The sequence below is a fragment of the Lolium rigidum genome, chromosome 5 (genome assembly GCF_022539505.1).
Source record: "Lolium rigidum isolate FL_2022 chromosome 5, APGP_CSIRO_Lrig_0.1, whole genome shotgun sequence".
In the NCBI taxonomy this organism is placed as follows: domain Eukaryota; kingdom Viridiplantae; phylum Streptophyta; class Magnoliopsida; order Poales; family Poaceae; genus Lolium; species Lolium rigidum.
This window is the reverse complement of record NC_061512.1, coordinates 166,898,483-166,925,476: the sequence shown is the minus strand read 5'-3', so window position 1 is coordinate 166,925,476 and position 26,994 is coordinate 166,898,483. Positions and strand designations below refer to the sequence as shown.

Sequence of the window (26,994 nt, the reverse complement as noted above, 5' to 3'; positions counted from 1 at the left end):
AGATACAAAATAAGAGCCGGCCGTACGTCCTGATCCAACTGGATGGGCTGCACGGTGGTGCTACAGGTTCTTAAGTAGTGGCTTCACTTGGTCCATAGTGGCCCGCTGACGCGCGAGTTGGGCTTCAGGGTTCGATGCGGCCTGGTTGACATCGATGCTTCATTCAAGCCGTTGTTTCCCGCAGCATCGATGCCAGTCTTCACTTGATCGTCACAAGTAATCCATGACCGAAGCATGAATTCCATGCTAGATCCAACAGTGAGAAAATGTAACATAGCAAATCATTCCCGTTTATAGGTTGCGTTAATCATCTAAGATCTATTATACTGCACAATCTAAATAGGAGAGTATCTTATGCCATAGATCGTATGCCATATTGTAGTACCTGCATCTCCGGTTCTGAACTGTTGGCAAAAAGGATGTATCCAACTCCAAAGAGGCGGCACACAGGCATAAACAATGTACCGGTTATAAATACTGGCATCGAAGCACAAGTGCACAGAAGATAATAAGTTCACACAGCCGCAATGCCCCCAACATCATGATCATCATCACATACATCAGCTACAGGCTAGACATCAGCAGTAAGCAAACGCCCTACATGACTCTTTACATAAAGATAAAACCACCACACAATAGTTGGGTCTGCGAAACTAAAGAGGAGTTCGGTGATCAGTCTTTGTATGACAGACCGGTAACACCCAGAGCCGCATCGACCTGCAGGGTGAGACTTGAGAGTTGGCTTAGACAATATTCTGATAGCATGAGATATTTCAAGATAGGTAGCCTCCCCCAGACATGTTGCCAGGGCCCTGCGGCGCGATCTTTCCTTGCATCATCTGCTGCACTGCCCGACCATGCCCTTGCATGAACTGCTGCTGCCCCATCCCTGTGCCCACCATCTGAGGCTGCTGTTGGAGTTGCTGCTGCTGCTGCAGTTGTTGAGGCTGCTGCTGCTGCTGCTGGAGTTGTTGAGGCTGCTGTTGCTGCTGCTGCTGCATTTGCTGCATTTGTTGCTGCTGCAGCTGTTGCTGCTGTTGAATTTGATGCTGCTGCAGCTGTTGTTGTTGCTGCTGCTGCTGCTGCTGCATCTGCTGCATCTGCTGCTGTTGCAACTGCTGCATCTGCTGCTGCTGAATTTGTTGGCCTTGCGGCTGCATTTGCATGTGCTGCTGTTGTAGTTGCTGATGCTGCAGTTGTTGTAGCTGGTGCTGCTGCTGTTGTAGCTGCTGCTGCTGCTGCTGCATCGGTGGCTGCTGAGTAGAGACCTGTGGTTTGAATACCACCATATCCTGGGGGAAACACGGCAGAAAGTTGTGTTGATGAAAACAGAGAGATAAATAGTGTTAATATTTCTATTAGTTGTCAACATACCCCTGGGAACAGCATTCCAATGAGGCGCCCAGCTTTATCAGACACTGACAGCAGTAAAGTTTGTGAAGGTAGCTGAATCACCGCACACTGAAATAAGAAAACCACTTGAACATTTAAATAAATAAGTAAATGTATGAAATGATGGTTGACGAAAAGCAGTTCAAAATGAGATCATAAATATTCTAATAGGCGAAAACATGCAGTGAGTCACTGACCAGTTTCTTCTCTTGTAGTTGTCCAAGGAACCCATGCTGATTTAACGTCCGGAATACTAGAAAGTCTGCCTTGCCAACATACTGCCTGTAGAATTACATGATCAAACAACAAAAGTTTAGCAGGACAGATATTATGAGCATCACATTATTAGATAATGTACTCATGGGACGGTTTGAACAATGAAAAGAATGGGCTAGTTGGAAGACAAACTTGTTGTTCATATGCTCCTGGGCTATAAGGCGCACGATCTGCATTGTTTCTGGCCAGTCTGATGCAAGTCTGCATACAGAAAATACAGCTTCAGTTTCTATAGGTAGACTGACAATATAATCTTTAAACTGTATAAAACACAACTTAAGGAGAAAAGGTAAGAACACATTTTATATATTGGTACGAATTTGCTGCGCAATCATATAGCTGCTCTACAAGATGTGTGCAGACAAGTTCCTGGAAAGTACAGGATGTGTATTACAGGTGGAATGGTAGTATAATGAGAATGAATTTCACGAGGAGGGTGCTTGTTCCATCCATGCTATGGACTAAAAAATAATTTTCTGCCAAAACTATTCCTTTTCAAGATGACAACAGCAGCTAGCTATAAAATATTCCAATCTCAATCATCACAAAATATGAACTATAGTGAAAATTTATAAACTCACGTGTCGGACGCTGTCCCACTCCTGTAACCCTGCAAGACATATGCTAACGTGAGAAATGTAATAATATTAACATGGTTTATGCAGATAAATATGGTATAAAATGAACAGTTAGAGGAATAGAAAATTTACATAACGCAGTCCGACACTGTAAAAATAGGTTTCAGATTTGAAGGTGTACATTAAAACCATGTAACATTGTTTATGTGTCATACTTCACCAACTTTTATCAAGTTTAGAAAAACAAATGTATGCTAAACAGTGTTTCTCTGGACCAAGTTAACACGAGGATTAATAAAGTAAGAATTTTAATGTGGATGAAGTTGGTGCTCATTGCAAAGTTAAGGTTTTGGAACATTGAACATTTTTTCTACTCCCTCCGGCCCGAATTACTTGGCGTGTCTCATTCACAAGATGTCAGCCTCTAGTGCTCCATCCGCGACAATTAACTGGGGCCGGAGGGAGTATTAAAATCTCCTCGAAGCCATCTTCATATGTCTTGGATATATTTTCCTCAACTAGAGATGTTATAGTTTCATATCTTGAAGATCCTAGGAAACATTTGTTTGCATTTTTTCAATTTCGATCGTATTGATGAATGACTATATCTTGATTACTAATGCACATAATCCACAGTGGAGTTCTCGCTGCTCTTTACATTAAAAACAGTTTGTTTAACTCCAAGCATTGAGCTTCCTACAGTCTCAATAATTGAGAACACTCTAAATAGCTAGTGGCATGAATGATCAAATTACATACGCATTAATGAACCACCGGTGGACAGTCTGACAGTCTCAAGAAAAGAGAACATTCTAAAGAGGTATTATTGTAATGAATGATCAAATTATTACATATGCGCTAATGAACAACGCAGTCCAAGCAGAAAATAAGGGGGGAAATATAACTCCATTTGGACGCATGGATTGTCAACTGTCTTTTCCATTTAAAAACACAATAGATGAAATGAGAGGAAATTAATGTCGCTGTATCAGGAGTGTCAGTTCAACAAATAGAAACTTACTTCAAGTTTACAAATAAATACAGGTTGTCCTTGCCTTTGCCCAGACAAAGTTCCCTGAAATATGAATAGAAAGACATCATGTACTGTACACCAGGCAAACACGCCAGAGACGACATGAAGATGAATAGAAGTTAACAATACAAACTAAACCTGACATGGTGCTACTAACGTGTTATCATGAAATAAAAATTTAAATAAGAACTTGCCCCTCTAGAGTTGAAGGGGAAAACAATCCTGGCCATCCATCACCAAGAATAAGTATGACATGTTACTAGGTTATATCCAAAAAGGGAAGTCTTCAATGACTAGATGCATTTTTCTAGATTTGATGATACCAGAGTGCATAGCATATAAATTTACATGATTATAGAAATGCATATTTCAATTTCACAAGACTTGCTTCAAGAGTTGATACTTAAAGTACACCAGGAAAAGTAAATATACTCGCAGAGAATTCACTCCCTTAAAAGTTTAGATATCACGACATAGGGCCCAAACATCATAGATATACACGAATGTAGGATAATGAAATTCAGAAGGTACATGTGCATCACATGACCCACATGGGAGGAAAATCCGTGTCCAACGAAAACTCCATAATCAATTGCAAATAAAAACAATAAACATAATATTTTTCTTTAAATATAACATAATAATCTCAATACATGGAGGGAGAAGGAAGAGCATTATGGTCTAGTCTTAGGTTGTCCATCATAGAATTGGCATATAGCGAAGAACGAGCAGTCAAGCACTCAGTAGCGGCATTTTTGGAAGAAAATGGTCCCAGTTTAATTTCTCAAAGAACAAACATTGTTACTAGAATATCAATTGCGAGTGGCATATCTCAAAATTGGTTAGTTAAGAGTGGCACATAAGTAAACCTCCGTAGAGTATATGACCCCATGAAAACAATATAAGAGAGATCTAGAGATTATCTGTCTAGTTCTGTGCTTGTAATTCTAATTCATAAAGCATAAATGTTTACTTTTCTGCTAAAGTAACTTCAAGGTACATTCCATAACAGCCCTACAAGCTGATAGCTACTCAATAACCATTTACCAATATTTAAAACATTGCATTACATTTAGCATACTCCCTCCTTTCCACAATGTAGTGCATATAAGTATTTTCAAAAGTCAAACGATGTAATCTTTGACCAAGTTTATTGAGAAAATTATCTACTATCTACAACAATCACAAATGTATACCATATGAAAGTACACATAATGATGAATCTAATAGCATTTATTTGATATTGTAGATGTTTCCTACATACTTGGTCAAACTTTACATCGTTTGACTTCTGAGTTCTGAAAATACTTATATGCACTACATTTTGGCAAGGAGGGAGTACTATCATAGGGAGTATAAAAGACAAGCTGGAATCTGTACCTCCCAAATTTTGACATACTTGGACGGTTGCTGCCCATTAGGATTCTGCGGCATAGGCATATTCATAGCAGAATTGTTGTTCACACTAAGAGAATTCACTCCTGCCTGTTGGGCCATCCCTGGTGTTGGCATCATTGCAGGCGTAGAAGACATACTACTTACTATATTTTGGTTCGTACCAATTCCACTTTGTCCTGATTGTGCACCATGAGAACCAGTCATCAAACCACCTTGTGCCATAGGAGGCATGTTGTTTTGCATGTTAGCCAAAGAAGATGATACAGCAACATTTGAAATGCCAGATACAGTAGAAGTGTTTGATCCAAAAGAACCGAGTTGAGCACCGATTGGTTGTACTGTTCCAGACATAGAAGATATGACAGGAGGAGTTGATGTCATGCCACTAGATATCATGTTTGCCATGTGCACTTGTATAGGTGTTGCACCCATGTTAGTTCCCATTGAGGTAACTCCTGGTAAAGAATTCCGATGCTGTGACAGAGTGTTTAAGATGCTGCCATTTGCTGGGCCACCAGGCCGAACTTGTTGCTGAATAGGGTTTATTAAAGGCTTATGCTCTTGCATAATTTCATTTGCAACATTTGTTTCTTGCGAAATAATTGATGGTGAAGAACTTTGCATTGTTGTCACCCCTTGTGAAGTAACATTTGAAATGGGTGTCATATGGGAAAATGGAGGTGCAGAAACCATTGCTGGTATAGTTGTTGGTTCCTGTAAATGCAAATAGTTAAGATACGAGTGAAAGGCATATATATACAGAAAATAATAGCATATTTTTAAGCCTACCACTTTAACATTTGCAGTCGGTTGCCGGCCAATTAGCGATCCATTCACTGGAGATATTAATAATATTAGTCATCATGATTTGGTGGGGCGACAATGACATGATATGCACAGAAGCAAAGAACAAAATGCAACATTACATGGGGCCTTAGTTATCATAACTGGAGCTTGTAAACAAAATCAGAAATACTCCACCCAAATTGAATACATAGGTAAACATAGTTAAAATTACAGTGCATAACAACATTGACTACAAGAGCTAAAACCCAGCATTTTGGAATGTGAGCTTGCGAAATTTACTTCACTAAACAAACAAGGACTACATCAACACTAATATACATGGAAACACCACGTACATGTAAAGCAAGAGGTGTTTATCAATGTATTTTTTTTATTTGTGAATCCCAACCCAAAGGGTAATGTCCAGAGTGCATTTACACTTCAGCCTAAAGTTCATTTTCCACCAAATTGCAGCATTGTTGAACCAACTTCACACTAATCTAGGACGAACACATATTAACTATTTTTAAAAGTTTTCTCGCTGTCCCTTCTGTTGAAACAGCATAGCAATAGCACAATCCACAAAGGTTTTTTGTGTTTTCTCGGAAATAGCAGGTTTTGTCCAAATAGGGGTCAGAACCCAAGGCTAAAAAATCTCACACTGAAGCTAAGTATAGTTAGAAGTTGTTCAACCTGAGGAATTGGCATTCAAAGTTGGTCCTGGCACAGTAGCTGCAGGCGCAATGTCCATTTTTGTAATGGTGTGGTTCGGGACCAGGTTTCCCGGTAAAGAATGGCTTAGAGCGGTCCGAGCCTCCATGAAACTCTCAGACAACAAAACAAGGAAATGTGGATTTTTTGCATGATCAACCGATGGATCAGAAGCTTGAGGATTCCTCTTTCCCTGCAATAAATATGAAGAGTATCAGTACTCAGTGCCCATCCCTAAAGATAACAAACTGCTCATCATTTTGCCTAACATTTAAGTTCCTATATAACAAAGGTCAGCTTAAAATCATTTAAGTTAGTGATGCCTAACATGATTAAAGTGGGGAAATATGGAGATCATGGAAAGGCATTGCCTTGAAATTTCCCCTGCTCTGCTAAATACTCTTACCTATTCCTAAATATTTGAACTCCCAAAACATCTTATATTTAGGAACGGAGGTAGTGATTTAATGAAATTGACGTGGGTGGATTTTTATCTTTGTAACCTACAACAAAGGTTATGTGGAACAACACTTGAAGCGTTTTTAATTTGCAAACTACGACTAAGAAGGGGAAGTTTAAGACCATACACAGTTAGAAGAACATTTATAGTAGACTGGCACAAGCTATTGGGCGAGCTACTATGGAAAGTACAATTTCACATGGTCATGGTTTATTCAAGTTTCTTTCTGATCAGGTCAAAATCAAGAAGTATAATACTATCAGCTAGAATAGTGAATCAACGAAGGCATCATAAAATGGTAATAGCATATGAGTGGAAGCTTCAAAGAATTTATTTAAGATTGACAAAACAACAAATGATGATTACCGCATTGTATAGTGCCTTCAGGGTTGGAAGCTGTTTAGGAGATACTACCGACAACGATACAGAGCACTGCATCCATAATATTAATTAGATCCAACCAAGTGCTGCTTAGCAGTTCATCAAATACAGGAAATCAATAATATGCAAAGCTAGTAGTGTTTGTACAGCACCTGAGCAAATGAGGCCGCAACAGCCTCAGCATCAGCAAGACACGATTCCTTTGATGCTTCATTGTTCTTTTTTTGATCACTACTTTGAACGTAAGGACGATAGACAGGCGTAGAGAGCGGATAAGGATTACTCGCAGCAACAAGTATGCAATGCTTTTGTATTTCATGGCTTTGATTATTCTGGCTGTTACTAGAACTGCCTTGAAGTATCTAGTTAAATAGATAAAAAAAAATCAGTGTGATGGCCATAAATATGGTAACAGCAACAAAGCAAAAAAAAATAGATAAGTGATAGTTAACATAGTATATGCTGAAAAGAATTTGTACGTCTGACTCATGGATGAAGGTTTGAAGAAAAACATAGTAAGATGCCATCAGTTCGTAGAAAATGGCAAACACCACTCCAGGGACTTAAAAATACTAACAAGGGTACAAACATAGAAATTAAATTGAATCTCTGATCTACTGATTGTACTCCATTCTTGTATCTGGGTAACATGCCAGTTTCCTAAACAAGTTTGACGGTACAGAAGAGAAATTACTGCTCTGTCTATTCCGTAAGTTCAATTGTCCAAGGGTAAACCATCGCCATAACGGGGATTTCAATCAAGTGGTTGAATGTGGTCTCACCCAAAACATGGCTTTGTGCAATAAAAAATAGAAAAGAATATGGCCCATATTCGAAATAATGGCAGTACAAAGGTACAAATTGACTTTCTGGAAAATATAACAACAAAGTAATGACAGTAATAGCAATGGCAATACTAAGAAGCTCATGCTAACTACATCCAGTGCTTACACCCTAGCGTGGAGAAAAACAAGCGCATAGCGTACAAAAAATGGAACCGTACCAGCAGCTACAAGGAGTTCTAGAAGCATGAACTATTTGCCAAACTAAAACTCTCTACTAATAGAAAACTTCCTTTACCAATTGACAGGAAATGTCCTGCAAAAATGGGCTCAGCTAAAGAAACTTTAGGTGAAACAATATTTGTTTTGTGCAGGTCATTATAATTATTTGTTCAACTACGAAACTATGTACAGTACTGAGGTTTTAGAACGAACTATGCGAGCAGGTACGATAAAGCAAACGCTAGAGAATGTGTTATGTTTACAGAAGAAGTCAATACCATCAGCGCTTCGGAAAGACCTTCGCAAATAGCAGCTTCACTGAAGCCTCCGCCACTAAACGATATTCCTGATAACCATGACAGAAAAGCATCCATATCTTTTGTCCAACCACTGCGTTGCACAACAAAAGCTGCATTGCAACAGGAGCACATTTTTCATAAGTTACCTACCTGATACAGACCTAAACATGAAACTTTGTGATGAATGAATGAATGAACACCATGACACAAAAAAAAAATGATTAGGGCATGGAGGATTAGAGGATATCGAAATCGTACCGCTGTAAGGTCCATGGGTGTGGAAGACGACCAATGCGAGCTCAGGCAGTACCGCCGCAAGCTTCTGCGGAGATCATCAGGAATTAAGTTATAGTTTGACATGATTCAAGGAATGGTATGTACCAATCGAGAATTCAAGCCACAAATGATTGATCGGGAGGGAGTTACCTGATCAGCTGAACAAAAACTCCTGCAAAATTTCAAAAAAAAAAATCGTGTATTAGAGGAGATATACTAGAAATATTTTTCCTTTAAATACGATTATTATTAATAAACAGGATAAAATCTGACGGTGGTTCTCCCCACATACACTCCATCTCTACTTAATTCAGGAGTAAAAAAAATTCCATCTCAACCTTTTTTTAGACGAATTCCATCTCAAATTAACCCCACCTCTGCACACAAAAAACCTAATCGGGGGTCACGAAAAAATAGCTCGAGTTCCCCACCAGCTAGTTCAACCCCCCACAAACACACCGAAATCCCACACCGGAACCCTAGAAAGAGGAAGCCATCGCGGGACGTACCGGACGATCTTCTCGACGTACTCGGCCGCAATGGCGGGCCAGTAGGGCCCCAGCGCCGCCGTCCCCTCCACGGCGACCACCAGCTGCCTCTCCGGAGCCATAACCTCCACCATCGCCCCCCGCCCGCCTCCTCCACGGATCCCCTAGGTCTCGCCCTCGCGAATCCGCTCGAATTTCTCTCCCCCCTCGCTGCTGAACGAGGGTTTTCTGTTTGGTGTGCGGAGAAAGAGAGGGCGCCGGACACGGGGTCAAGAAAGCAAACGGGTTTGTTTGATTTGTTTTTTTTATTTATGAAGACCCAAAAGTCCGCTGAGTCCCTTTGTCTCTATGGCTGGTGGGGCCTCGAGGGTTTTCTTCACTGTGCCGAGAGAGAGGCTGCCGTAGAGAGAGAGGGGTAAAGGGAAAATATTTGGCAATTTCGTCAACTTTTTCTTGAGACTTTTTTTTCACTTTGATGAAAATAGCAGATTTGGTACCAATTTTTTGGAAATGTGTCATTGAAAACGATTAGGTAGAAAATCAGATGCTTGGTTGGCACGATTAAACATGAAGCTAATTGTGATGCTACAGCTATGCACCATTTAATTGCGAAATTGAATAGCTATATGGTGTGATATAATAAAGCATGCGACGAAAAAAGATGACATGAGCATGTACAGCCCAACACGCAATTTCTCAGCATTTGGCACGTGGTCAGTTATACCGTCCAGATTCATGACTCCATCTTCTAGAAGTGGACCACAAATGAGAAATGCTCCTCGGTTACTCCGTCCAATGGGCTCCCACCAAAAGTTTGCCGCATCCAAAGTTTGGGAGGCCTGCTCTCAGCCCAAGTGCAAGTTCTCTGGTTGATTATTGCTTCTTGACAGATCCTCATGTCTGATAGGCTTGCCACTAGAGGATGGCCATAGGACCCGATTTACCAGCTATATATGCCTCAATGCCATGAGTGTGTCACTCACCTCTACAAGGACCGCCCTTTCATCGTTTTTTTAACCCATAAGAGAGCAAGCACGACATAATTCCCAATATTCTTTTTAAGGAATAGACTACCCGTTTTTTTAACCAAGGTATTATCAATCCACCTACAAGGATTGTTTAGCATAGGAGGCATAGAGATCTCCTGATGGCTATCACCCTATGGTTTAGTCACAATAGCAATTTCCCAGATGGTGCATGTGATGGTGGAGAGAATACCATGCACCCTAAACACCCTAAGAGTGGTTCAATATTATAGGCCCATTTGTTTTGGAAATACACATTCTCCCAAAACAGCTGCCATCTCCAAAGCTTTGAAAGTACAGTAACTTTACATAAATATTTAGCCTGCTGTGCATAAACACTTCATAATTTTACCATAGGTTTTACCTCGACAAAAAATAGGATGCTCTCTGCGCCAAAACTTTCTGCTAGCATGTTATTTTCTGCTACTAACTCTAACATTTCATTTGCAAATCTCTGTACTCATGTACTTCTTCGAAATTCCAAGACCTTGGTTTCTTATATACAATTCAGATTTATAGATATTGTGTGGAAGAGAGTTTACTATATTACCCTTAATTGACAATATAGTTTTCCTTTCCTTTTTTTGTTGCAGAGCTTTTGAAGATGTGTACAAATTGTTCTCTACACCAACTTTTAGCTTTGAATTGTGGTCTTTCACCATGCAATATATGGCCCAACAGATAGAAAGAGCACACATCGATTTTATTTCAGTTAGTGCACACCGGTTACAACTGGACATCAAACCACATAGTACAACACAACCCACTAATTAAACTAAAACCTCTTCATCAAAGACAGCATTCCAAAGAAACATTTGCATCGACTAACCAAACAAAGCAACAACGACTAAACAACGATCACAACAAACCAACCGATCATAGGATACAATCACCGTAAGGCACCTGCGCCACTAACCAACGAACTGATTGACTGGAACAAACTCCGTCGCACGAGCATCGTACAGCATATGTGGATCCACCTTCGAACATCAAACAATAGTGTTACCCACCCAAGCAGCGGTACCATGCAAATCAAACGCGTCCCCGCGGTTCCAGAGGTGACCAAAAACGCAATTGGCGACACCTCTCTTCACCTTAAAGAGCCGATTATCAACAAAATATGCTTCCAAGAAAATACGAGTGCATTTTGCGAAGAAGCGTTCCCTCCTCTGACCCAGAATTGTAACATACTACCACCTTCAAAGGGAGGAGGAGCCAAAAACTAGATGACAGGACCAGCCATGCTCACCTCAGTTCACAGTTAAAACAAAGAGGAACAAAGAGATGTGGAGAACGAAGTGATTTACGTTGTTTTCCAATGAAACCACACGCCTAGCTCCACCCGTTAAATATGATACGCAAAACTACCGTCGTTCCAACCCACTCACTAATCGCACTGACAACATACACAGAGCCATAGCCACAGCTCACCTACAGCGGTATCGTTGCACACAACTGAATCAATACCACCGTCTCCACTACAAAATAATTGCACACTCTGCCAGCAGACTGAATCAAGCATATCATGCCAATTTATTGAGTTAAGTGCACTACCTCACGTACCAAAAAAGGCCATGCTCCTATCTCTGAGACGATGGCCCCTAGAAGCCCTATTTACTGAAACAGAGCAGTCATGCACGGCCCAGTCTATAACCTGCCAAAGGCTGACACCATATAGCTCCAAACAAGCAATCAACCAGAACTAGCTTAGCACAACACCGCTCAGCCAAGATCAAAAGTCGATGCGCTGAGGTAGAAGCACACACGTAGCCCCAAATAGTAATAATACAAAACTGCTAATTAACCGCTGGTGAAAAGCACACTTACTTAAATTTCTTCAGCAAAATTTATACCATCTCTTAGTATAGAAAATATTATTTTTAATTTCCTTATCGATCGGAAAATTTTGGCACCATTCTGTATACATACCGTTTGGCTAAAATATAAAGTGCGTGCTTCCAAAGTCGAGGCCGCTCGAACGTCCGGAGATCTCCGTCGGGGTTATCGCTGTCGCGCCTCAGTCGGTGACGGACGGAGAGAGAGGCTTGGTACCGGTACCGGTACCGCCTCCCAACTATCCGGAGATCGCCCCCAAAGACATCGCCGCCACGCCTTGCGCCAGGCGCGAGGCCGCTCGGACGTCCGGAGATCTCCATCGGGGTCATCGTTGATGTGCCTTGCGGCAAGGCCGCAAACTTTGGCTGCGCCGCCACCTCTGTCCGGCAACGGCTCCGCTCTAAGCTTTTGCCTTTCCCATGGAAGCCATCGTCGTCGCACACTTAACGTGCCACGACATCATCTCTGGGGTCAGCAACGAATGGAGGGGGAGGCTTGGTTTCGGCGCCGCCTCCCACCCATACAGAGATCACCTCCAAGTCATCGACGTCATCCCTTACACCAGGAGCGAGCCCACTGAAACGTCCGGAGATCTCCGCCGTCATCATCGCTAGCGCACCTCCATCGCCAACGAACGGAGGGGTAGACTTGGTTCTGGTTCCACCTCCCACCCTTCTGAAGATCGCCCCCGAAGTTATCGTCGTCCCGCTTTGCGCCAGGGGCGATGCCCTACACCATGAGTACTTCTTTCATATCTACTCACAACAACAAGTTGATGTTACGCGTTTGTAGAAAAAGCAACGAATAAAATGACATAAAAATAAATAAGAAAAAATCCAAAAAAATAACCATGGTCACCATAGATAAAGAAAAAAGAAATGCTATTTCAGATAAATAGATAACTGAACACATCAGAATAAACAAGTCTCCTTCAAAGTACAGAAAAATAACACGTCGCACCAGAAATACTTCATTATTCAACTAACCGTTTCCGCACAAACACACCGATAAATAGACATGGCCGTTTATTCATTCACAATACATTCCAAACATACATAAAACATTTTTACCGAACAGATAAACCAACGACCTAAGAAAAAAAATCTAAGTACTTTCCGATCTCTTCAAACTCAACTATACCATAGTTAACAGTCGCAAATGAAGAGTTAGAGATCTCTTCATATGATTGCTCAATAGCTTCAGGTTCACAATACTCGAAAGCAGTTGACTGAGCAAGAGTGATTTTATCATGCGTTCGATCAACGCGCTCCAGTGTACGGTGCCACCCGTTCGTTAACGCATCCACTTTCATCCTCAACTGTCGATTTTCTTCCTTCTCGCGCCTCCATCCACTGTAGGAGTTATAGCTATCTCGGTTGAAGCGTCTCATATTCCACCAGTTAAGATCTTTTGTCTCAAAATTAAACCTTCTTTCAAGTGAAAGAATCATCGATTCATCCGCCTTCTCTTCTGCAGCCTGAAAAGTGTTATACTATAATCCGCTTGAGGTAAACACATGGTGAATTTTCACTGGAATCTCCAGAAGCATACACATTGCTAAAAAATCCCATATATCTATAGAATGTCTCAAATTTGAGATCAATAGTATGACTCTATGCGAAACTTCAAGCGTTTGCACACTGCCTGCAAATAAAAAACGAAATAAAAACTCAAGAACGAAACGACAACAACAAAAAAAATAAAAAAACCTACCAGCTGGGGGAAACACAGGACAAGGCATAACGTCCAGGCGAGCCCCATCTTCCTCTATGTCTGAAGCATGCAGCTTGAGCAGGTCATCAATGTCCATTGATTCTTCCATGCAAGCCAACCAACTAATACTACTACCAACCAAGCACACACTCGAATGATGCTACTACACACAAAAACAAACCAGCAAATGTTGTGCTCCTCAGAACCTGCATGCTTAAAATAGATAAGTGACCACATTCAGCAGTTGTATCCACGCGTCGCCGCAACTCCATGCAGCGCCACAGATGGCAAAGCCATCAACACGTCACCATGCATGTGCACAAAAATATAACCAGTGCTGGACCTTTCCAATAAGAGCTGCCACGTCTTTGCATGCGTGTCTCACATGCATAAACTCCTCATTACCTATATATAAGTGCTAACACTCCGCTTGAGAACATACTTAGCCACGGCCAGATTAGCGCTATCACACCCACATTACATTCACAATGAATGCTGATCAGTTGGTATAATGCTAACCACTGCACCTTCTTCTTCAATTTATGGGCACCTATATTCAAAACACTCAATACGTTTACTGATGCAAGTTTATTTTTCTTCCCAATAGCTCATCACGCTGAACTGCAGGGGGATTTTACAAGACATGTCTGAGGGAGCTAACATAGCCATCCACTCCAAAGGATCAGCTACACCAACCCCACGGAGGCATACCGCATGGATCAACCTTGACATACCGATCCCGGGACACCATCCTCAGGTCGCACCAACAATGGTCACCGCCGAGTCATTCATCAGTGAAGAAGACGCACTCGAAAGAGCGGCAGACAGGGCCATCAGAATGCTTATAAAAGATGAAAATATTGTTGTCGACGACATCAACTACGACTCCATGCGCGACAACAGGACAAGGCTCCGTTGTTCAGGTTTAACTGCATGCCACAAAGACCAACAACTCGCTAAAATAACATGTGAAAATAGACGACTCCGCCGTGACAAAGATCAACTTCTTACACACTTAGATTATGCTTGCACCACCTTTGACGATGTCTTACCTATAGAAGTTGTCCAACCACCAACCAACCCAGCAGATCTTTCTACCGGAGTACTGAGATACACTGGTGCTATACCACCGACAACACGTCTAGAACAAATAGCCTCCTTTATCCTCCACAATATCGTTGGCCCAGAGTATACAAAGATAAAACCAAGATCTAGAATGGATGAACTGGACTAAACCATGCACCCAAGTAGCTGCAGCACGGTATGTATATACAATATATATTTTCCATGCTAATAGCACCCTACATACTATGTTGCGCTTACATATTCTTCTACCTACTGTAGGCATATTTTACGAATTCAATAAATCTAATCAACGCGCCCAAACGCTGAAGCAAAACATACAGTTGAAGCAGCCACTACATCAGCCCTGACCGATAACAGTCTACCACTGTGATTCGCTTTACTTTGTGTACCACTTTTCTTTATGTACTTCATCTACGTCTGTACCACTTGTTATATTAATATATAAACTTGCCGTGTCTTCCATCATCCATTACACACTAACGATGTTTAGTTAGAGTTATCCGAAAATCCAAAAAAAAACATAACTAGTATACAAACAATAATCCAATCCATTTACATATAACAAACCACCCAAGCCATCAACTAAAGAACACATCCAACTAAACTAAGCGACATCCGCTTAATTTTTTTTTGGATATTCATTTAATTATATCTTCAGTTTCAAATTTACCTGACGCTCGGCGTATCGACATCACACAACAGAACTGACCGCATGAACCAACTTATTTGCTGTATCTAACGTATCCCAGATCTCAGTACACTTTAATCTGAGCGAGAAAAAACATTGACATTTCATGCCACATATAGACTGTACCGTCTGTAACAGAACGCCCTACACATCCCCAACCTACAACCCGCCAAAGGCTAAAACGGTATCACTACAGATAAACAGATGGATCTTCACCTGATGAACACTAAATCAGAACCCCCAAACTGCCAAAACCATCTCAAACAACGGCACACTGCATGCAGTATACCACAGCCGGCCACGCTACCAGCCACGTAACCCCAGGCACCAATAATGTAAACCACTTTATCGTCGTCACCTGCACAGACCAACACAGAGGACTGATGCTTTCAGTTCCTCGATTTTTTTAGCCTTAAGGCAAGAACTCCAGCTGATGTATGAGTTGCAGTTCCTCTTATTACAACACTTCACAACAATGTAACACGCTCCTCTTACCATTTTTTTCTCTCGAAAGATTGGCGGTGCATATCTGAAACTACTATTTGTAAATAAGGAAAAGAGTGCTTTGATATTTGACTAACCTTTTTGTAGAAGGATAAAACCGAAGTCTATTCAGATCGTATGTAAACTATTGCAGCCATCTCGAGCAAGAAACCAATTCAGGTAAGCAGGAAAAAGCAGCCAAATAGAGTACCACACACAGCCAAACCTCCTGCTTCCAGTCAGCCCACCTGCAAGGGCTACTTTAAAAAATCACTCACATCCAAAGTTTGCAATTCCTGGCAGCACATCGACACAACCTGCATGTCTACTACTCCGCATAGGTGTTACCTCCCCTACAGCCATATGAAAAAACAGTCAATTTCTCCTCAGTCCACCACCTTCACATATCCACCTATATAAAGACATCCACACCCAGTTTCAGTCTATCCAATCTACATGCATCTACTGATCATTTTTACCAATCTAGCTTTCTATAGTCTCATCCGCAAAAAACTCAATCGCCCAGACTTCCGACTACTTTCTTAGTTCTGCACATCTGTAACTGCAACTCAAAGGATATCCGATGGGATCAAGACGGCTTCACACAGCTGTTGTTTTCCTTGGTGATGTACAACATTCAACTAGGTTATGTGCACCTCTACGCTGCTGATTTGTTCTCGAGCCACTTCCCCCGTTTGATCGTCGATCCATTTCTATAGTTATTGATGTTGTCAGAGATATGTTTAGTCCTACGTCACATGTCACCGTCCACCCATCCACAAAGGATAAAATCATTGTCTCTTTCGAAAATCACCAATCAGCTATGCTAGCCATCAGATCTTCCCACAAACAGAGAAATGTGTATGTAGATGGAATTCCATATGATTTCCAGCTTGACCATACAGTTTACCATCTCTACACAACACTTTCTGACAGACATGCCATCCTGACAATGCAGATGCTACCTCTTCATCTACGATCACACCCAGTCATAGAACAAATCCTATGCCAGTTTTGTGTCTTAGATTATGTACCATCTCAAACAAATTCAATGAAAGACGAATCTTTCTTCACATGCTATGTCCGCTCCCAGCGAGATATACCCTTTCCAACACAGATAATTATCTGGGTTGAAGAGCCAGCCGTCAATGTTTCTCCTTCCACAAATCATGAGCCTATAATTTTCCTAAGTTCCTACACGGTGACCTTACTCACTGAGGAATACAGCTATGAGCACGGTGATATAAGCTATGACGTGCCAGCTTCAAACCATTTCAGCCAAGTCTCAGAAAGTTACGTTCCTTACTCTCTCCTAGTTAAACCTCTCATCAAGCTTTATCAGGTTCCGTCATGTTGTTCCCCCGGCAAGGATCATCACTCACAAAAATTGAGAACATATATGCCCTAGCTATTCGTAGACATGTCTTTCATCCGTATCAAGGTGCGGAAAATGTACAACCAAGGGTTCCTCCTTTCCCTTTCTCGAGAATTAGATTCTTCTTCCCTATTCAACATGCTTGACACTTTTCTTAGCCGCAAGGTCCACTCTGGTGCCATTGCCCTACAACCTTGGACACCTTCATATGGCTCGACGGGGAGCGCTATATCAAGCACGGCTAATATCCGTGTCACAGGGTTGCCTTGCAATCTCTTTACTCCGTCCATCATACAACATATGCCCAGTCCTTTTTGCATGGTAAAAAAACATGCACATACTATTGTTGAAGCGGAGAACAGCATTGGCAATACTGTGTCTTCCTACAAGTGCTCCGTGTGGTGCCGAGACCCACGCAAAATTCCTCGGTGTATCCAAGCAAAGCTTCTACCGTTAACTTTCTGCGATCCATCCTCGATGACTGTACACGACCATGTATTTCTTAGGCAGATAGAGATTGGTGTCGGCATGCAAATCAACTAGCCTTTTTTTCTGCTTAATCCCATATTTTAATGTTTTCCTCCACATTTTACCTATGTACTTTTCTTAATTCCCATGTTATGAATAAAACACAAAGTTTGGGTGCCTTGATTCCAATCTTAATTCCTTCTGGCTGTGTATTGGCTTTCTGCTCAACTTTTTGAGTGCATTACCCATCTCCATGCTTTCACACTGACGTATATAACAACAAAGATACTTGTAAAAATAGAAATTGTTCTATCTATGCAATATCCACAGTGTGCTTAATGTCTGCTAAATTCATGTGCCATCTTTACTTAATAGGATAGTATGCAAGCCCCGGCAAGAGTTGTGCTTGCTCGTACAAATCCAATACAAAAAATAGCTGATACATTACTTGTGAACTGCAGTGAAGCACCACCTCTTAAAGGAGAAAAATAGACTTGCCATCGGAAAGAATTCAATAGACACCAGCTCCGTCCAAAATTCACAAACCATATTGGCATAGCCGCAAATATATGGGGTTCATCATTGACATACTATTCGAGAACTCAATCAGCGCAAGGCGCGTAAACCCTGGGAATCATTCCATGCATAAGATAAATTAGCTGGAGAAACACTATAAATAAGCAATATAAAATATGCTATCCTCATACATAGGTACGGCCAAAAAAGGAACACTAATCTGAAACGGCCAAATCTATGGCCAGACTGCCTGCATACCAGGAAAATGACAGGCTAGCCTTGCACCAAGACACCAGATTATTTAAATTAACATTACGACCACAAAACAATGTGTACACATGTGATCAGCTTAGCTGTAGTAGACATATCAGTCTTCGATCTCTGCTTATCCATCCAGTGCTAATTAAAATTAGTGTTCGGCCTGCTAATTTTTCTTCCAATCTCATTTATCTGTTTTTATGGAAAGTCTAATGATTGTAAACTATTTGTCGCATCAGATTATCAATCAACTTCCCCTAATCACAATTTTTTTGATACCGTTTGTTTTTCCAAATGTGCGTACAGGCTTCAACAAAACAAGCAACATTCACATTTACACCGATAGCATGCATTCATTTTAGCTAAACAGATAAATTAGGCGGAAATTAATAAATTTTCGTAGTACTTTCAACCTGTCTTATAAGACAAGCTTTTTTGTCCAGTCATGTCTACGTACATATCGATTTGTTTCAGCAAAAAAAACTATAAAAAGGCTTCAACTTGCAAACAACCCAACACTTAGACATTATTTATTCCACCACCATTGATAAAACACATATATACTCACTTAGAGAAGCACAACAGAAACACCTACTAAACCTGGTACAAAAGTAATGAAGGGAAAACAACCTAATACTTTCCACCAAATTGCTCAAACTCAACTATACCAGCAGTAAGAGTCATGAACGCAAGATCTGATATTTCCTTCGACGAACTCTCGGCAGCTCCAGCCTCATAGTACTCGAACGTTGTAGATCGAGCACACTCAGCTTTGTCACACACACGATCGACTCTTTCTAGCGTCCGCCGCCATCCATTTGTCAGCGCATCTACTCTCATCTTCAACTCATGGTTCTCCTCCTTGACAGCCCGCCATCCAGTGCAAGAATTGTAACTATCACGGTTGAACCGACGCATGTTCCACCAGTTTAAATCTTTAGTTTCAAACTTAAAATCTCTCTCCGGCGAACGAATGAGTGATTCTGCGGCTTTCTCTTCAGCTGCATCGGCCGTGCTATACTCCAAACCACTTGAAGTGAACACATGGTGGAGTTTCACAGGGATATTGGCATCAGGAACATCAACATCGACAATACTGAAGAAGAAGGTACCTATAATATGTATTAAACTTCAGAGTAATAACAGGGAGCTTCTTAGCCACCTCCTGCAATAGTATCTTGTGAGGGATTTCCAACGTGCGCACAACACCTATCCATCAAACAAACAAAAAACATCAATCCACGTAAACAAAACAAATATAACTAGCTGAGAGCAGCTAAGCAATCGTACTCAGCTGGAGGGAAAACAGGGCACGACATCACGTCCAAACGAGCACCATCCTCCTCTAAATCGGAAGCATGCAGCCGAAGGAGATCATCAAGGTCCATTGATTCATCCATGTCAAAGAAGCAGGTCCACACAACAAACAAGCATACTATGGCAGCAAAGGCATAGGACCATCGTACCCATCCATGTGCAGCCTATAAACCACACCACTGCTGCATGCACCACTCATGCCAACACATCAACACCCACCCATGTAAAACAATACCTGTCTTGCACCGTGCCACATCTTACAAGCCACGGGTCACCATGCATGCAAATCGACATGTCCTCCATGCAAGAAGCCACTGCCGCCTATAAATTAAGCACACACAGCTACTCCATGCAGCACACAAAAAACAAGCCCCTGCACAACCACCTGCTCCAAACACCCCAGATAAACCACCACATCACCGCGCACCACGATGAGCACCAGCCAGCAGGTCCATGCTAACCACGCCTGCATTCTGGCCACATTTCTACCTGCTTAGATTCTATCTAATCGACATCCATTGTAACAAATTTCAATTTTTTTGCTTCAGCAGGTCATTTTGCTGAACCGACGAAGGATCCTAGGCGGCATAGCCGAAGCTGCGAACCTGCCCATCCATTCTGAAGGATCGCACACGCCCTCACCCGGAAGATTTAGCGCCTGGATTAAGATCTACATCCCCATCCCTGGCAATCACCCACACCGGGCAACGACGATGGTAACCGCCGATTCCACCATTAGCGAGGAACACGCTACCGAAAAAAGCCGCAGACAAAGCAATTAAAATGATTGTGAAAAATGGTAACATCATCGTCCACGATGTTAACTATGCCTCCTTAAAGGACAAGACAACCAAGCTCCGCTGTGTTGGCTTAGTTGCATGTCATAACGATGCGCACCTAACTAGAATCGCCTGCGAAAATAATAGGCTTCTCCAAGAAAGAGAACACCTCCTTACCCATCTAGCATACGCATGCACATCTTTTGATGACGTCCTTCCTATAGAAGTCATCCAGGCACCTACTGTCCCAGGAGATTTATCTACTGGTACTCTAAGGTATACTGGCAAATACCTCCATCAAACCGTTTGGAACACCTAGCATCCTTCATCCTCCATAGCATCATCGGACCAGAGTACACCCGCATCAGGCCAAGAACTGGAATGGATGAACTCGACTGATACCCGTCCCAAAACATCGGTGGCACGGTAAGCCCATCCTACATTTGCTTATGCATAAAAATTGTGTGTGCGACACTACTGCTAAAAATCCAAACTAACTCAGCTTCTTTCTTTTTCCAAACAGACAACTTTTTACCATTTCAATAAATCCACACACCATGTTGACAGGCTGGATACGAAATGCAGGACACTCAACTCGGCAACAATTTCCACCGCTGTCCATGTGTGATGGATACGTACATATGTACTCCGCCTATATATTTACCACTTGTTGTACAACTAAATAAACCAGCTGTGTCTTCCCCTCTACAACCTTCCTCGAGGGTATCTATATGTATACACCCTGTTGTATTACTCCCTCCGTTCCTATATATAAGCCATATAGTTTTTTGAGAAAAATTCCAGAATATAAGGTTTATTGCGTTGTCCTACTTGTATGGACAATATTTTGGAGATTTGATTAGGTTTACTTATCTTATGCAAAGTCCTCTATTAGCTCACGGTAATTACTTACGGTTAACCCTAGCCGAACATGGTGTAATTTTTTCTAAATATGCGTTTCTTAACTTCCGTGCCAGAAATTATATGGCTTATATTTAGGACCGGATGGAGTATTAAATAAACGTAACATATTTTCTGCCCTATTTCGAACGCCCCCGACACCCATTTAAAGCCAGATATATGCTAAACATAGCATGAATCGAGTTTTTCCCCGTGTGTGTGCATGTATAATATGACCGAGTTATTAAATTAAAAAATGTCAAAATATAATTAGAAAATTGAATTGCTCAACACATGCATGGCCAACGAGGTATTTTACTGTTCAGTTGAGTTCTTGCAGCTGCATCCGGCCTTAAACTCCCAACATATACGACCGTCACTGGATGAAGTATATGCTCGTCGCTAGATAGACATTTCATTAACAGTAAAAGATACAACTAAATCGTACTAACTCTGGACCGAATTAAGCGCCGCGCCACTGTAAAAAGCATGCATGCCCATAAGCATAACTCTGCGTATATTGACTAAAATAGAAGGAGTTGTACTAGAATAAACAACACAACATACATAAATAATATTATAGCAAACTGCAGTGAAACATAAAAAAATAATCATGCATTTAACTACTTTAAACTAAAAAAGCAGCTAACTAAATTATCAGCTCATGTTATGTAGCTTACTACTATACCAGTGAGGTGACTCCAAAGTAAGCATGTCAGCTAAATAACCCTTTAATTATTCATCATGTCAAATCGGCCAGCTGAGAATCTTATCTATTTTTCTTCAACCACAATACCATCATACCAGCTACATTACAGATGCCAGTACAGCTAGCACACTCGATAGATTTACACTCTTTGCTATTTCATCACTCTGTGTGTACCTTTTATGATTTAATATGCATCCATTCTTTATTCTTCAACTCCTGGCTACAGCAGGGGGTAAAATACACACAACCATCTAGCACTGCATGCCTGCCAGAAACCACTAGCATACACTAGCCCTCTGCACATATGACTATAAACAACAGCACTGCTGCATGCACTACTCCTACCAACGCATCAATAGCCACCCATGCAAAACAACACCTGTCTTACACCATGCCACGTCCGTAAAGCGGAAATCATGACAGTTTTATTTAATGATACAACAAATGGTACAAATATAATCACAGATAGACTTAAAAAAAATTAAACACCACACATGAAGTAATCTTGCGAATACAAAAAAATCCACCTCCCAAAATAGCACTTCATTAATCAACCCTACTAATTTCAAGAATATCCACCTGATTAATGCACATACAACACAGGCTAACCTTGCTTGATTTAAATGTACAAAAAATTAACACAAATCTTTTCATTCAGCCAAAGAGTACCATCGATCAAACAGTTTAGAAAATATGACACCACCGCCCAGCTAGCTACCACTCCATGCATGTCATAGAGGACCGACCCACACTACCATTATTTACGCCTTACATCTTGCTCATACCATGCGTGCCATGCATGTCAAATAAAACAAAAGATAAAATAAAAACCCAAAAAGCCCACTCTATCAGTTGATTGATTATATATAAAAATATATTACAATCATATTAATGAGAGTAGATCATGCATGTATTTTACCGTTCATTTGAAAAAATCATTCTGCTTTCAACCATCCAATTTTATTGATATTTCATTTAAATTAAGCTTCACCTTATTAACCTTACTTATTTATCATATATCCCAACTCGCCAGCTATTGTTACCTATTTTCTTCTTTATAACCATTGCCATGCCGGATTATCTGACATTACCAATATTATACTACTCATTGAATCACTATCTAATTATATGATATCAATGTAGAATCGCTTCCCCCTTTCCCCTACACATACTCGCTGTTGTTTCTCTCTTCACATGCATACTATTTTACATCTAACAATGTATAATCCATTCAGCAGAAACAACATATTTCCATTTTATTCCACATACAGTACACCCATTACAACACTGACCAAACTAAAGAAAAGTACTAAAAGTACAGACCCACCACACCGACATGAAGCATCGAAGAAGCTAATAAAATAGGCAACTACAACCGGACAGAAAGCATACGATTAAAGACACCAAATCCAACGATCGTGCTAGCAAATGGCTTCCCAGCATTACCAAATAAAGCGAATAACCGGAACAAACACAGACGCACGAGCATCATACAATAAGCTCGGATCCACCTTCACACAACAGACAACAGTATTACCCACCCAAGCAAAACACTACCATGCAGGTCAAACGCATCACTGCGATTACAGAAGCGTCCAAATACAGAGACACCATCAGCACTGTTCTTGATAGAAACCAACCGACGGTCATCAAAATAGTCCTCCAAAAAAGCATGGACATCATTCTCCAAAGGAACATTTCCTCCCCTCACCCAAAACTGCACGATACTACCACCTATGAAAGGAGTAGGCACTAGGAACTCCACAGCACGACCGGCCATTGTCCCCTCAACAAAAAAAAGAAGGTTCTACAACTCGCTGCACTCACTCATGAAAACACAAAGGTCGTCACACCAAATAAATAGAGCCAAGCACTTCCCACAGGTCATGCAACGATGCGTGTCATGACCCCAGCCACGTCACATACACCAGCTGGCAGCCTGCATGCAATTCGAGGTGTACTGCATGCAAATGAGCACCGCTGCCTTATACAAGTTCACGTGTGCTCCATCCAAAGAACCATTGCTGCATATATATTAAAGGAGTATACCTACTGTACGCAGTCCACAAAAAACAAGCCGTCGCAATAGGCACAACTGGCTTCCACAAAAAATGTTAGCGTTCAACAAATCTAATTTAACGGAAAAACTTTTTTTGCCCTTCGAATAAAATGGAGACTCCAAGAAAAATGGATGCTACACATTTTTTAAGTAAAACTTATGACACATAAAAAAAATGACAACCATTCTGTCGCCACAGACTTATGTCATCGCCTAAAAAAACATCGTTCCTTCTCCACGAAATGACTTCTCCTTTACACAAACCTTCCAGCCTTATTCGTCTCACTAATCAGAAAAATACTCAACAGTCCACGCAGCATCACCAAAGTAAACACTCACTGCCCACCCACCACTGACTCACATAAAATGCTACCACCAGATAGCATCAAACAGAGTGGCACACACACCCATAAGGAACGCCCATACAAACTCATCAGCCATTGCAAAGTGGCCTCCCAAGAATAACACGTCGCATACATGCAATGACACACGTGCTACACAGATGCAACCAAGATGACACACAATAATTTCAGTCTTACACAAAGCAACATTGATCAAGTACACACAAACAGAAAGACTAAAATAGCAACGTAGCTAAGCCATGTCAACATACCACCAAGCCATGTACTGTTGCATGCATGGCTGAAAACAACAACCTACAGCTGACAGCATATGCATGCCACACCCCATTAGCTATCCTAAACAAATAAATGCTCCATCATTCCATTCGACACCACATAGACAAAAGCAAAGATTCAGCGACATGGATTTAGCACAAATGAGAACATGTGCCAGTATTTGTAATAGAAGAATATCAGTACATAACATTATTGTTATATTATTTAGCACTGTGTTATATGACATTTACACACCACACCGGTGCCAGAGTAAACAAATCAATTACTGCAGTCGTACACACATGCTACAGCAAAGAGTATTGATATGGCATATGACACCACATCAAGTAACTTACAGCTCGCTCATGCAACTACAGGTCCACACACAAACTTCATCCCATTACCCATGCGACCTAAGGGAGCTGCCTATGAATATTCTTTAACATTTTTTTATCTCACACTCTTTTCTCTCACACACAAACCATCACTAATCAAACGCACTCGCAACACCTAGCAAGATCAACAGAAACAACAACTTAATATAGCAATTCATCACCTACATGCATCTCATAGATCAGCGGACCATCTGCATACTATATGCATGTCATACACACTGCCATGGTAGCAAGAGGCACACACCTCAATAAACAGCAACTCTCACACCTTATACAACCTTGAAACGACAACAGCTCCATTACACGTCACAGAAATGCAGTGACACGCATGAGACATGCTAGAACCACATCGATCACAAATCTGTGTATAAAAGCCCATGCAATCTAAGCTAAAGAACTCACTTCACCACTGCCTCCGCACACATCGACCTGCAAGAAAACACCAAGAGAAGCTGCCGGTCATCCAAAGGTCTGCACTCACAAAAACTACCTCTCACGAACACATTTCCCACTTTCTTTTTAACGTACCATTTTCTCCATACAAAAATATGGCAGGTACCATGGCATCACGGCCACGCGTCAAAGACTTCAGCAACATCCAACAAAATTCAAGGCAGTGCGCACCACTACATTGCGCATACATAATTAGAGCACTCTCTTCACTCCAAACTATAGCCACAGACGATGTTGTAGCGCAACTACCAGACAAACTCAACATCCACAAAGGCATGCAGGTACACACAAGCACAAACGAGGGAATACTGGTATCCTTTGCACACCACAGAGAAGCCCTCCAAGCCATAGAACTATCTAGAGAAAACACAATACTAAACATCCATGGCTGCCCATACCAGTTTATCCAAAGTGACTCCTTGGTCCACTTCTAAACATGCAATGTGGACCAACGAGTCTACATTACCCTCCGAGAAATGCCCCTACACATGTGGACACCAGCAATTGCGGAACAACTGCTGGCTCCATATTCTGCACTAGAGTATATTGGCTTCGAAACAAGAACACACCAAGATCCATCTGGATTCAAGTGTCTGGTACGCGCACAACGACTCCTCCACATACCAGACAGTATTATAATCAAAACACCATCCCATGTAGGATCAATCAGCCAAAATCCAACAGCTTCTTTGCTCTTAGACACATTTAGAGTTTACATCGATAAATCAGAATACCTGCACGGCATAACAAAGAGATACGAATACGATAGCGAACCAGTCGCAAACACATCCCATATCGTGTACCCTCACCACTGCTATATATCTCCCAACCTTCACGATGTACGTGCCATCGAAAAATATTCATCAACAATTGTCATATACACTGAACCAGACAACCACTTCTCAGTCATGGGCAACCTATGTGACTACCTCCGCATGTACATGCAACCTCGATTCAGAATCAAGGTACTAAAAGAAGGCACATACCTCGTGTATTTCGACCAGCCCCAAGGAACAACCTCTCTTTACGCTCTTCTGGAGGCTCATCTATGCTACTGGATAAACCGAGGTGGGCTATACTTGACACAGTGGACACCGTCTTATGGCTCTACCCCGGAATTTCAGAAAAAGTTCACCTCAAAATAAAAGGAATACCACAACCTCAACACTCCACCGGTCATCGAGTACACCATGAGCCCATTTGCATACGTGGATGAACATTCCACCGTAACAGGC

The 26,994-nt window shown here is 41.4% G+C and overlaps 1 protein-coding gene across 1 annotated transcript; it reads right to left on the bottom strand.

The window, feature by feature from the left end:
• Positions 1 to 453: 453 nt before the first annotated feature.
• Positions 454 to 9,356, bottom strand: LOC124652452 (mediator of RNA polymerase II transcription subunit 25-like). The gene is made up of 15 exons (XM_047191467.1): positions 9,104 to 9,356; positions 8,745 to 8,766; positions 8,577 to 8,640; positions 8,298 to 8,428; positions 7,168 to 7,377; positions 7,001 to 7,066; positions 6,157 to 6,367; positions 5,467 to 5,513; positions 4,660 to 5,391; positions 3,268 to 3,321; positions 2,250 to 2,278; positions 1,801 to 1,869; positions 1,590 to 1,674; positions 1,375 to 1,461; positions 454 to 1,292 (listed from the first exon to the last, which is right to left on the bottom strand). Exons 1-15 carry the CDS (start codon positions 9,214 to 9,216, stop codon positions 774 to 776), a joined length of 2,439 nt encoding a protein of 812 aa, XP_047047423.1. The 5' UTR covers positions 9,217 to 9,356; the 3' UTR covers positions 454 to 773.
• Positions 9,357 to 26,994: the final 17,638 nt, after the last annotated feature.

Bases quoted from the DNA above. Each gene is read 5' to 3' on its own strand.
- LOC124652452 (XM_047191467.1), bottom strand. From the start codon at position 9,216: ATGGTGGAGGTTATGGCTCCGGAGAGGCAGCTGGTGGTCGCCGTGGAG. The intron at 8,429-8,576 runs GTACGATTTCGA...GTTGCAATGCAG, and splicing joins CACCCATGGACCTTACAGCG to CTTTTGTTGTGCAACGCAGT. The intron at 2,279-3,267 runs GTAAGTTTCTAT...TATGTCTTGCAG, and splicing joins TATTTATTTGTAAACTTGAA to GGTTACAGGAGTGGGACAGC.